The 12271-nt window shown below is 41.3% G+C and overlaps 2 protein-coding genes across 2 annotated transcripts; one reads left to right on the forward strand and one right to left on the reverse strand.

The window, feature by feature from the left end:
* On the forward strand, positions 1995-2384 carry LOC109838437 (uncharacterized mitochondrial protein AtMg00810-like). Its single transcript, XM_020406885.1, has one exon. The coding sequence runs from the start codon at positions 1995-1997 to the stop codon at positions 2382-2384; it is 390 nt and encodes a 129-aa protein (XP_020262474.1).
* LOC109838438 (polyadenylate-binding protein 2-like) lies at positions 3794-4686 on the reverse strand (the record flags this gene model as incomplete). The annotated part of the gene is made up of 4 exons (XM_020406886.1): positions 3794-3868; positions 3981-4163; positions 4293-4427; positions 4495-4686. Coding segments are annotated over 4 exons (585 nt in total), but the record flags the coding sequence as incomplete, so codon positions are not given.

Raw genomic sequence — 12271 nt, forward strand, 5'->3', positions numbered from 1 at the left:
AAAGCTTACACTCAATTGTTTTAAGTCTCACCAACCCAAATATATTATGAATGCAAATACAATAAGCTCAAGTGGGTGTGTGCAACAATGAGTAAAATCAAATCTAAACTCAATATAAAACTAGCTTTAATAGAAATGATAATTAACAAATAATTGATAAATAAAAGCTAGAAACTTCTTAATAGATGACAAGATGGAGAGATGGAGATTGAAGCCCAAACAAGAAGATAATCTCCTCCACTTGTGAAAACCAAACCAGCTTTAAACCAAACTCAAACCAACCATAAACCCTTGTTAAAAACTTTCTTAAACTTGTTTAAAACACTCTTATGGTTATTGAGATAGAAGGGGGTTTGGGGGTTTTTATAGGAAGAGGAAACAACAGCAAAAACCCCAAACAAATGACAAAAAAGCCCCAACTAACGGTAACAAGAAATAGCCGTTGGAAAGGATCTGACAGAGCGGCGGTCGACCGCGAGCAACAAAAAAAAAAAAAAAAACTCCAGAGAGTTCGACGGTCGACCGCGACGGTCGACCGTGAGAAATTTTTAGCTGACGGTCGACCATGACGGTCGACCGTGAAAGTTTCTGCTACGCACTATGCAAAAGACTCAGGCGCGGTCGACCGTGGCGGTCGACCGTGAACTGATATATGAAAATAAAGTTCTGAAAAACTGTTTTTCTAATTTTAAAACACTGTTTAAAAATATAAAATAAATTCCAAAAAATATAAAACTTTGAAGAATGATTATAGACATGATAATAAACATGCTACAATGACTGGTTTCCAAAAAAGACTTTCCAAATAAAAAATATCATTATTTTACAAAATAAGTCAAAACATGAAAATGTAAACATGTGAATTTTGACATTTTGGCTAAACCATGTTTTGAAACTTTACACAATGATTATGTAGACTTAATAATATATGTATATGATTATTGTTAAGTCCAAAAACTAATAATACAATATTTTTACAAATACAATAGAAAATGAAACCATTTTTCTTTCACAAATACTCATATGTTTCATTTCTAAGTAGTTAAACCAAATCACAATAATAAATATGAAATATGTTATTTCATATTTATAAACATGAAAACCCAAAACCATGCATGTATATAAATATATATAACTATATATATGCATAGAAACCAAAACTTATGTATATATATATAACTATATATATATATACAGAGAAACCAATAAATGTGTGTGTATAGATAATTGAGCTTAAGGTACTAACACACATAATATAAACTCCTAAACTAAATTACCCAAGCTTGATCTTGATCTTCAATAAGCTTGACTTGCTACACTTGCGGATGAAGCTTGAACTTGATCTTTAACTTTGAATTACATAAGCTTCACCGACATTCCGCCAACCTCCTTTGGATATGATCGTTGAAGCTCTATTCCATCCAACCTCTAACATATTATTTGCCTAGAATAAATATAAAATACAAACACTAGACAAACAATATTAGATGTAAATTGTTTGTAAATCACCATCAAAACAAGAAGGCCAACAGCACCATCTGGATGTCAAGTCGGCATTTCTAAATGGTGATCTCCAGGAAGAAGTGTACGTGGTCCAGCCTGAAGGGTTCATTATGAAGAAAGAAGAGCACAAGGTCTACAAGCTTTCCAAGGCGCTCTACGGTCTATGCCAAGCACCACGGGCGTGGAACACACGACTTGGCAAATGCTTGAAGGGCATCGAGTTTGTAAGGTTCTCTCAAGAGCATGCGATATACAGTAGGAGCAACGGAGGGGATGTACTCATTGTTGGTGTGTACGTGGACGACTTGATCGTCACGGGCTCAAGTGCGGATGAGATCAAGTTTTTCAAGCTGCAGATGATGAAGGAGTTCGAGATGAACGACCTTGGGCTACTTTCCTACTATCTTGGTATAGAGGTGGACTAGAGAGGTGATTGCATTTTGCTAAGGCAGGCGGCCTACGCGAAGAAGGTCTTGGTTCAGTTCGGAATGATGGATTGCAACCCGACCCAGTATCCTATGGAGGCAAAGCTAAAGCTTGGAAAGGACCCTGAACGAACACTGGTGGACATGATAGAGTATAGACGCGTCATTGGATGCTTGAGGTATCTAACTCACACCCGACCCGATATCTCTTATGCCGTGGGGATTGTGAGTAGGTACATGGAGAAGCCTACAGTTGTACATCGTCAGGCTGTCAAGCACATTCTGAGATACATAAAGGATACCGTGTCCTATGGATTGGTGTACAAACAGAGTCGATGCAATGAAGAATTGGTGGGATTCGCTGACAGTGATCTTACGGGAGATGTTGGTGACAGACGCAGCACAGGCGGCATGGCATTCTATCTCCGTGACAGTCTGGTCACTTGGACATCATAGAAGCAGAAGACGGTGGCATTATCCTCTTGCGAGGCTAAGTTCATGGCGGCAACAGCTGCAGCATGCCAAGGTCTATGGCTTAGGAGCTTAGTCAGGAAAGTGACCAACAGTGAGCCCAAGCCGGTTACTCTCTTCGTTGACAACAAATCCGCGATTGCCTTGATGAAGAATCTAGTATTCCATGGAAGAAGCAAGCACATCGACACACGTTTTCATTTCATTCGTGAGTGTGTTGAACGAGGGCAGATTAAAGTGGAGTTCGTGATCACGAGCGAGCAGCAGGCGAACATTCTCACAAAGGCAATAGCAAGGGTGAAGTTCATCGAAATGCGGGAGCTGCTAGGAGTAAGGAACTTAGACTCTCGTTCAGATTAAGGGGGAGAATGTGATTGTTAATCTGTCCTACCCATTAAGGGGAGTGTCCCTAGTTTGTAGGAGTCCATGTTAGGGGGTGTTTGTTTGCATGCAAGTGAAAGATGAAAGTGAGAAAGTTACTTTCATTTAACAATTAATGTGTTTGTTTTCATGTAAGTGGTTATGAAAGTGAGATGTAAGAAAATTACCACATAAGATTTAATGCAATTTTGACTTCCCCTAAAAAAGTGGTGAAGTCACATGAAAGTGACAAAAATGTAACTAATTTAATTAAATGATTTTAATTATATTTTCTAATTAATCTTATTTTGCCACGTCATCTTCACATTGCACTTTCGATAATAATTTAATTTTTCAAACAAACACTGTATTTCACTTGCGTGCTGACATGGATGTAAAAGTTATTTGCAAAAAAAAATAACTTACATATTTTAAATTCACTTTCAGATTGCCAAACACCCCCTTAGTAGAAGAAGTTAGAAGTTAGTGGATAATGTTAGTGGAAGAAGTTAGAAGTTAGTGGATAATGTTAGTGGAAGAAGTTAGTGGATAATGTTAGTGGAAGAAGTTAGAAGTTAGTGGATAATGTTAGTGGAAGAATTTAGAAGTTAGTTAGTGGTATGATCTTATTTATATGTAACACTACTGGAAACATGACTTTTAGCGACGGACAAATCCGTCGCTAAAAGTCCAAAATCCATCGCTAAAACTTTTAGCGACGGAAAAAATAAAATTCCGTCGCTAAAACTTTTATCGTACTTTTTTTTTAAATTTAAAAAAAAAATCTTTAGCAACGGATTTTCCGTCGCTAAAGATATTTTAGCGACGGAAAATTCGTCCCTAAAAAGTGACCAGTATCTTTTTAAAAAATATTTTGAAATTTGAAAATACTCTGTACAAAAACATAACAATCCCTGTTCAATCAGCAATACCACACATGTATAACACATATTTCAATAAAAACAAATAAAAATACCCTGACATAATACATATTGTTTATACAACTATTGTCTTTAAAGTTAAATTATTACAAATCATTCATCGCCATCATCCTCATCACCAGCTCCACCATGACTACCCCCAGCTCCACCTTGTCTAGAAGTCCCGGTCTGCAAATATAATGAAATACCCAACATTACAATAGTATAAATAACAGGAAACTATCATTAACAATTTTATAGATAAGTAAATTTTAAAGTTTCTGATCCTCATTTAAAATACATGGTGAACATCAAAAATATAAACACGTTCAACAATATTTATCAAAAATAATAGGGAGGAAGGAGAACATGAAATGTCATTAGGCAAGCCATCACAGTATGCAAACAAGCTCATATAACCAGCATTAGGCAACCACGAGTGTTGTATAAGTGGCCTATGAGACCATATAAGCTCTATGAGAAACTAGTTTGTGACAAGTTAACATTTCACCTTATATCACCAGACAAAAGCATGTCTTTTGAGAGCATATAATACAATAAGACATATCTTTAGAGGGCATATAATAAATAAATACAAACATCGAAGTAAAACAGTATACCCATATGCAAAAGGAGCATAAAATGGAGGTGGCATGTAAGGCCTTCGTGATCGAAAGCCCATATATGGGCTTGCTCGACGACCCCGGTACTGTTTCATTCCTGGTACATTGGTCCTTTTAGCTGACACCTGCACCACAACCAAATTAGTTGGATGTTTACATTGTAAAGTTTAACCTAATCAAATTGATGCAAACCTTTAGCTGACGACCATGCAATTCTGATTCATTCAACGGCAGAGCATTCTGAACAGCCTCTACTTCAACAAATTCCACATATGCAAATCCCTTGGGCTGACCAAACTTGTTTGTTAAAATTGTTACTCTGTTTACAGTCCCACAAGACTGAAAATGCTGTTGCACTTCCTTAGGAGTGCAGGCATAGTCCACCTAACAATCGGTATGAGAAGTATAATTCATAATACTCATAAGATTGATTAAAATAAAAGGGATACTACCAAAAAGAAAGAAAATTTGAGAGACTGTAAGAGCACACAATCAACAAAGCACGCACAATGACTGTAAGTATACAAGAACTGAACTACAGAGCAGCTTTCTCGGAAAACATAGTGTACGGGAAGCTACACTTATCAAAACAATGCCATGATGTCACGTTAGACATGCAGAGTTCCTCTATAGTGCAATCTTTCTTTCATCCAACATCGGCATCACACTAAACAACAGTATCTAAATGGTTTATTATTGTCTATTCTCACCGAACTTACTAAACAATGAATGGAGGAACTATTCGGAAAAACACTATTTCAAAAATCTATGTGCCAAAGAATCTTCAAATGGTATCAATCTCACTCGTTCTCTCCACGAAAAAGTACAAGAGCACAAATCGTGAAACTTACCAATTAACAATCACTGTATTCAGATGTTAGTTCAATTAACTGACTCGATAAGGGTCCTCAACAATTCTTTTCCATACATTTCAAGCGCTGAAAACGAAAGCTCTTTTACATGGTAGCATACTTGACTTGGTGCAGTTTCCTATATTAGGGATACCATATCGAAGGGTATACGAATACAACAGAAACTATGGAGAACTATCACTCATCATAAGCAAAACAACGCCCCGAGAATATAAACACCAACTACCGAAACCCTAATCCCGAACAAAGCGGCTCCGGCAAAAACCCTAGAAAACGAGAAACAGAGGGAGGGGGGAAAACCAAACCTTGAACAACAGACATCTCCTTCTCGACCTTAGCATGCATCTCTCGCAGGGCTCCAGCTTCCTCCTCGATCTCCTTCAACCTCTGCTTCATCACCTCCAAGTTCTACTCCAACAAGATACCATCTTCAGTCTTTCTAACTAAAGAAATCAAAATCTAGGGTTTCGGGGCTACCTTTTTAGAGGATTGGGGATCTTGGTCATCGGCATCGGCGGCGGCCATCTCGTCGTCTGCCTCCATCTCCCCTTCTTCTTCTTCTTCTTCGGAGGGTGAGGGTTGGCGGCGGTTGTGGTGCCGACGAAGAGAAAGGGGAGGGAGAGAGGGGGGAATGAGGAGAGGGGGGAAATGAGATAAGGATTTGGGGGAAATCCCTCTGTCGGGCGCGGGATGCCCAATTTTTTTGGGCAAGCCCGCGCCCAAAATTTTTCTTTTTCTTTTATTTTTTAGCGACGAAATTTCCGTCGCCAAAAGTTATTTTAGCTACGGAATTTCCGTCGCTAAAAGTAGTTTTAGCTACGGAATTTCCGTCGCTAAAATTTGTTTATTAGCAACGGAATTTCCGTCGCCAATAATAACAATTCCGTCGGTATAAGTGTATTGCCGACGGAACTATAGCGACGAAAATTTCCGTCGCTATAGTTCCGTAGTTAATACTCATATTTCTAGTAGTGATAAGCAATCATGTAACTTTTATGTATGAAGAAGAAAAACTCCCTGCTCAAAAATTCGTCTCTCTCTCTCTCGATTTTTCGTGACAAATCTCAGTAGGTACTTAGGCCGATCCCAATTCAAAGCCATCATATATTGTCTACAACTATTTATTGCTTTACATCAGGTGCATCGTGGTGTCAGGCTTGTGGTTAGCGGGGCCTTTAAAATTTGATTGGTGAGTAAAAAAACTTAGTTTATTTCCATGAAACAGCGAAATGAAATAGTTCATCATACTGCATGGAAAACTACATTTACAGGGCTAAACTAGCTAGGCCTGTGAAGAAAATAAATAAATAAATAAAATAGTTTGCCATACTACATGGACAAGAATATTTACAAGGCCAAATAAGCCTGTGAAGAGGCTGAAATTTGTCGGCGTTGCTAATTTATGAAGGATCGAAAGAACCAATATACTATACGGTCCATTTTGCGAAGATGCAAAAAAAAAAAAAAAGAAAGAAAGAAAGACTGCCTAGGCTCGAGTTTCTACGAGTAAAGAAGGGAGGAATTAGACCAGATTGAGAGGTGACACAAGGCGGAGTTTTCTGAAATGCATATCTCTTGCATCTAGTCAGATGTGGGAAATAACCAGAGCAGGAAACAAAGTGATGAGCTTGGTTAGAAAAAGAATAAGATGTGCTTAGTCCTGCATTGACTGAGATGATTAAGTGCATATTTAAGCAATCCATCTTTTGTCCATGCCTCCATTAATTTGCAGTAGCCAAATTCCCGACGTTTCACTCAAAACGGAACGCTGGGGAGCACGACTCAAAATCAATACAGTCCTACAAAAAGAGTTGAACCAAGTTTTATTAGAGCGGGGTACCAAGATGACATTAACACTCTATGATTTTTCCAAATCTAACCAACACGACTATTGCAAGAGGGGGCCACATTGGAAACGATAGCTACATTTTCTGTTTAAACTGATGCAACCAACGAGCACTTCTTCGAATTCTTGTACAGGACCGAAGAGATTAATCCTCATGGAAGTTGCAACGTGCATGATGAGATATGATATGGGATTCACCCTCATTTGTAATGCATGAAATTAAATAGGCAAAGTGTCTAATGAAGTAATCATGGAGGATAATGATAAAATAATCAGAACAAGAATGGAGTCTATGTGATGGGATTTTTATCATCTTGTAGTTCGAATTATTTAGTCGAAGTCTTTGAGTGGTCGTTTATTGTAATCTGATAGTCATATTTGATACATTAGATAAATAGTTTAAAGATTATGGGAATTTCTAGTAGGATGCAGCTTTTGTAGAATTGGCAGCAGTTTGGATTTCAGGCTCAGGATTCAGGTTGATAGGGTGGCGGTCGACCGGCCCGGTCGACCGCATTCGTGCACATTGTTCACTGGGTTTCAGCATTGGTGGCGGTCGACCGGTCCGGTCGACCGCAGAAGTTTCTGCTCGGTGGTCGGTCGACCGGGTCGGTCGACCGCCGAACTCTCTGGATCTTTGGGCTCGCTGTCAAGTGGTCTTGTTTGAGATTTTTGAGTAAGATTTGTAACCCTAATTTGTATTCCCCTTTGATTTCATTAGTAAAGCTTCCCCCTTCTTGCCCCGTGGACGTAGGCACATTGCCGAACCACGTATATCTTGTGTTCTTGCTGTGATTGGTTGGCTTGTGTTCACTTGTGGTCTACTATTGTTCTTGTGTGTGCTTTTGATTTGTCTATTTAGGGCTTCTGCGGCGCACAACAAGTGGTATCAGAGCTCCGGGTTGAATTTGGGAGTTTTGTTCGAAGGATTCACTGTTGGTTTCTTGGTTGAAGAGTAGATCTACAATATGGTTGAAACAAGCAGGGCTAGTTTAAGTGCTACTAGTACATCGGGGTCGGCTTTGACAAAGGCGATCCAAAATTTGAGCATCAATAACACTAAAATTGATGTCCCAAAGTTCGACGGCAAGATTAACTTCGGTTTATGGAGGTGTCAAGTAATGGACGCCTTAGATGCACAAAATTTAGAGGAGACTCTTGAGTTTCAAGAGAAACCCGAGGAGATTGATGATAGGGTTTGGAAGAAAATACACAGTAGGGCTTGTGGGGTTATTCGGTCATGCTTAACGCCGGATCTCATTTATGATATGATGAACGAGACATGGGCAAAGAGATTGTGGGAAACGCTCAATGAAAAATATTTGACAAAGAGCATTGAGAATAGGCTTCATTTGAAGAAAAGGTTCTACCAATTCAAGATGAAGAGAGGAGTTTCCATTCGAGAGCATGTTAACAACTTCACAAAGCTGATTTCGGATATGGCCAATGTTGATATCATGGTGGAGGATGAAGACAAGGCGATGTTATTATTGTGTTCGTTGCCAGATGATGAATTTAGTACCTTTGTTCTCACTATAATAAATGGGCGAATTACAGTTAGCTACAAGGAGGTGACCTCGGCATTGGTGAATTATGAGCTGAGGAAGAATGATTGTGAGCCCTCCGAGAAGGCATCGGGTGATGCACTTGCAGTTCGTGGCCGTAGTCCAAACCGCCAAAAGTTCAACCGCTCAAAATCAAAGAATAGGGGTGGCCATAAAAGTGTTGGTAGAAATCAATGTGCCTTTTGCAAAGAAGAGGGACATTGGAAGAATGAGTGCCCAAAGTTGAAGGATAGAGCCGGGAAGCAAAGGGGGAAAGCTGTACAAGCTTCAGAGGTGAATGTTGCTAAGGTTGTTGGCGACATTTCAGATTCGGATTCTTCCGGTTATTCTTGTCTCGCACTGCCGTCAGTTTGTTATGCCGACTCTACGGAGTGGATGCTTGATCCGGGAGCTACATTTCACATTTGCCCTAAGAGGGATTGGTTCACCAACTTTGAGGAGTTGGAGAGAGGAGACGTGGTGCTCATGGGGAACGATCACGTTTGTCCTATTAGTGGGATTGGCTCAGTCAGAATCAGAATGCATGACGGGGTGACTAGGGAATTAAAAGAAGTGAGGTTCGTACCACAGTTGACGAAGAACATCATTTCTCTTGGGACTTTGGAGGCATCCGGCTATAGAGTGATCTTAGAAGATGCTAGTTTGAAGGTCATGAAGGGGTCCATGGTGGTGATGCGAGGTGTCAGGGAAAATAACCTATACTACTTGAAGGGCAAGACAGTTACAGGGGGTCTGGCTGCTTCTATCACCACAGAGAAGGACACTACCACACTATGGCACATGAGGCTTGGACACACAGGTGAAAAGTCCCTACAGTCATTGGCAAAACAGGGGCTATTGAAAGGTGCAAAGACCTGCAAGATGGAGCTGTGTGAGCATTGCATTCTTGGGAAGAAGACTAAAGTGAAGTTTGGCACCGCAATTCACAACACCCAAGGTATATTAGACTACATTCACACAGATGTTTGGGGTCCTTCCAAGCATACATCGCTTGGCGGGGCAAATTATTTTGTCACTTTCATTGATGACTATTCCAGGAGGAATTGGGTATATACCATGAAGCATAAACATGAGGTCCTGGATATATTTGTGGAGTGGAAGAAGAAAGTGGAGCTGCAGACAGGTAGAAAGGTGAAGACTCTTCGTTCAGACAATGGTGGAGAGTATAAGAGTGATCCATTTCTGCAGTTTTGCCGAGATCACGGCATTAGAAGACACTTCACAGTTAGAGAGACACCGCAACAAAATAGGGTGGCAGAGAGGCTGAACCGTACCTTGCTAGAGAAGGTGCGATGTATGATGACACAGAGTGGATTGGCTAGATCTTTCTGGGCCGAGGCATTAGTTTATGCGAGCCATCTCATTAACAGGTTGCCGTGCACTGCGATAGAGGGGAAGACTCCTATGGAGCGTTGGTCTGGTTCTGTGGCTAATGATTATGATACTCTTCGGATATTTGGGTGTCCAGCTTATTTCCATGTTAGTGATGGGAAGTTGAATCCGAGAGCGAGGAAGGCTATCTTTGTGGGATTTAGAGAAGGTGTAAAAGGCTTCAAACTATGGGATCCACAAGACAAGAAGATGATCATTAGCAGAGATGTCACATTCGATGAGGCGTACATGATGAAGCCTATAGTTCCTCAGTAGGTGGAGGAAGATCAGACAGGAGGGATATCACAGCAGGTGGAGGATGATGTGACTCCACCCACTCCAGTTGGCACTGTTCCCATAGAGACTCCTACGGCACTGGAAGGAGATGAGATGACAGTCGGGCATTTGGAGGATACAGTTGATGGTGAGGCTCAGGAGCAGGGTCATGCTCAGGGGTCCATTGCAGCAGATAGACCGAGGAGAGAGATTCGTCGGCCAGCTAGATATGATGATGTCATTGTGGCATATGCTTTATCTGTGGAGGTCGTTGATGATTTTATTCCCGCCACATTCAGGAAGGCAGAGTCCAGCCCTGATTCTATTAGGTGGAGGAATGCTATGGAGGAGGAGATGCAATCTCTTCAGAAGAACGACACTTGGGAACTTGCAAAGCTACCTAAGGGTAAGAAAGCTATTGGTTGCAAGTGGGTGTATGCTAAGAAGGAGGGATCTTCTATTGGGGACATTCGATTCAAGGCCAGATTAGTTGCCAAGGGATATGCACAGCTTGAGGGCGTTGATTACAACGAGGTGTTTTCACCCGTTGTGAAGCATTCGTCGATTCGGATACTATTGGCATTGGTGGCACAGCTGGACTTAGATTTGGTCCAAATGGATGCGAAGACGGCCTTTCTACATGGAAACTTAGATGAGGAGATCTACATGACACAACCAATAAGGTTTAAAGCTGCAGGAAGAGAAGATTTGGTGTGCAAATTGAAGAAATCTCTTTATGGACTGAAGCAATCACCGCGACAGTGGTACAAGAGATTTGATAGCTTTATGATTGGCCGAGGGTACACGAGGAGCCCTTATGACCCGTGTCTTTATATGCGCAAGCTACAGGATGGTGAGCACATTTATCTGTTATTGTATGTTGATGATATGCTCATAGCTTCCAGGAACACTTCAGCTATTGGGAAACTGAAAAAGGAGTTGTCATCTGAGTTTGAGATGAAGGATCTGGGAGAGGCTAAGAAGATACTGGGTATGGAGATTCAAAGTTCCATATGCCAGTGCAGTGGGTAGCTTGATGTATGCTATGGTGTGTACGAGGCCAGATTTGTCACAGGCTGTGAGCATGGTATCTAGGTACATGCACAACCCCGGGAAGGGGCATTGGGAGGCCGTGAAGTGGATTCTACGGTATATTAAGGGTACCGTGGATGTTGGGTTGATATTTGCGAAGAATGATGAGACAGGGCAGGATTGTATTGGCTACGTGGATTCAGACTATGCCGGAGATCTTGACAAGCGTCGGTCCACTACAGGTTATGTTTTTATATTGGTTAGTGCACCGGTGTGTTGGAGATGCACTCTTCAGTCTATAGTGGCGCTTTCTACTACGGAGGCGGAATATATGGCGGTGACTGAAGCAGTGAAGGAGGCTTTGTGGCTACATGGCTTGTTGGATGATTTGGGGATTGCACAGGAGACCATTCAGGTACATTGTGATAGTATGTCAGCTATCTATTTGGCGAAGAACCAAGTCTACCATGCTCGCACGAAGCACATTGATGTCAGATTTCATTTTGTACGTGACGTATTGGATGATGGTGATGTCACGTTGGAGAAGGTCCACACTAAGGACAATCCTGCTGATATGTTGACCAAAGTCGTACCAGGTGTGAAGTTTGGTCATTGTTTGAAATTGTTGAATATTCTTCATTGTTGAGGTTGTTGGCGGCCATTTGGATGAACTACGTTCGGCTTGATTCCTTGGGCAAGAGGATACGTAGGCAGTCTTGCAGATGCAACCGGTTGAGTTGATTTGGGGTGCTTTGGTGTCGACTCAGTTTTAGTAAACGTTCATCGAGGTGGAGATTTGTAGAATTGGCAGCAGTTTGAATTTCAGGCTCAGGATTCAGGTTGACAGGGTGGCGGTCGACCGGCCCGGTCGACCGCATTCGTGCACATTGTTCACTGGGCTTCAGCATTGGTGGCGGTCGACCGGTCCGGTCGACCGCAGAAGTTTCTGCTCGGTGGTCGGTCGACCGGGTCGGTCGACCGCCGAACTCTCTGGAGTTTGGATCTGA

This window comes from Asparagus officinalis, chromosome 4 (assembly GCF_001876935.1).
Source record: "Asparagus officinalis chromosome 4, Aspof.V1, whole genome shotgun sequence".
Lineage (NCBI taxonomy): Eukaryota > Viridiplantae > Streptophyta > Magnoliopsida > Asparagales > Asparagaceae > Asparagus > Asparagus officinalis.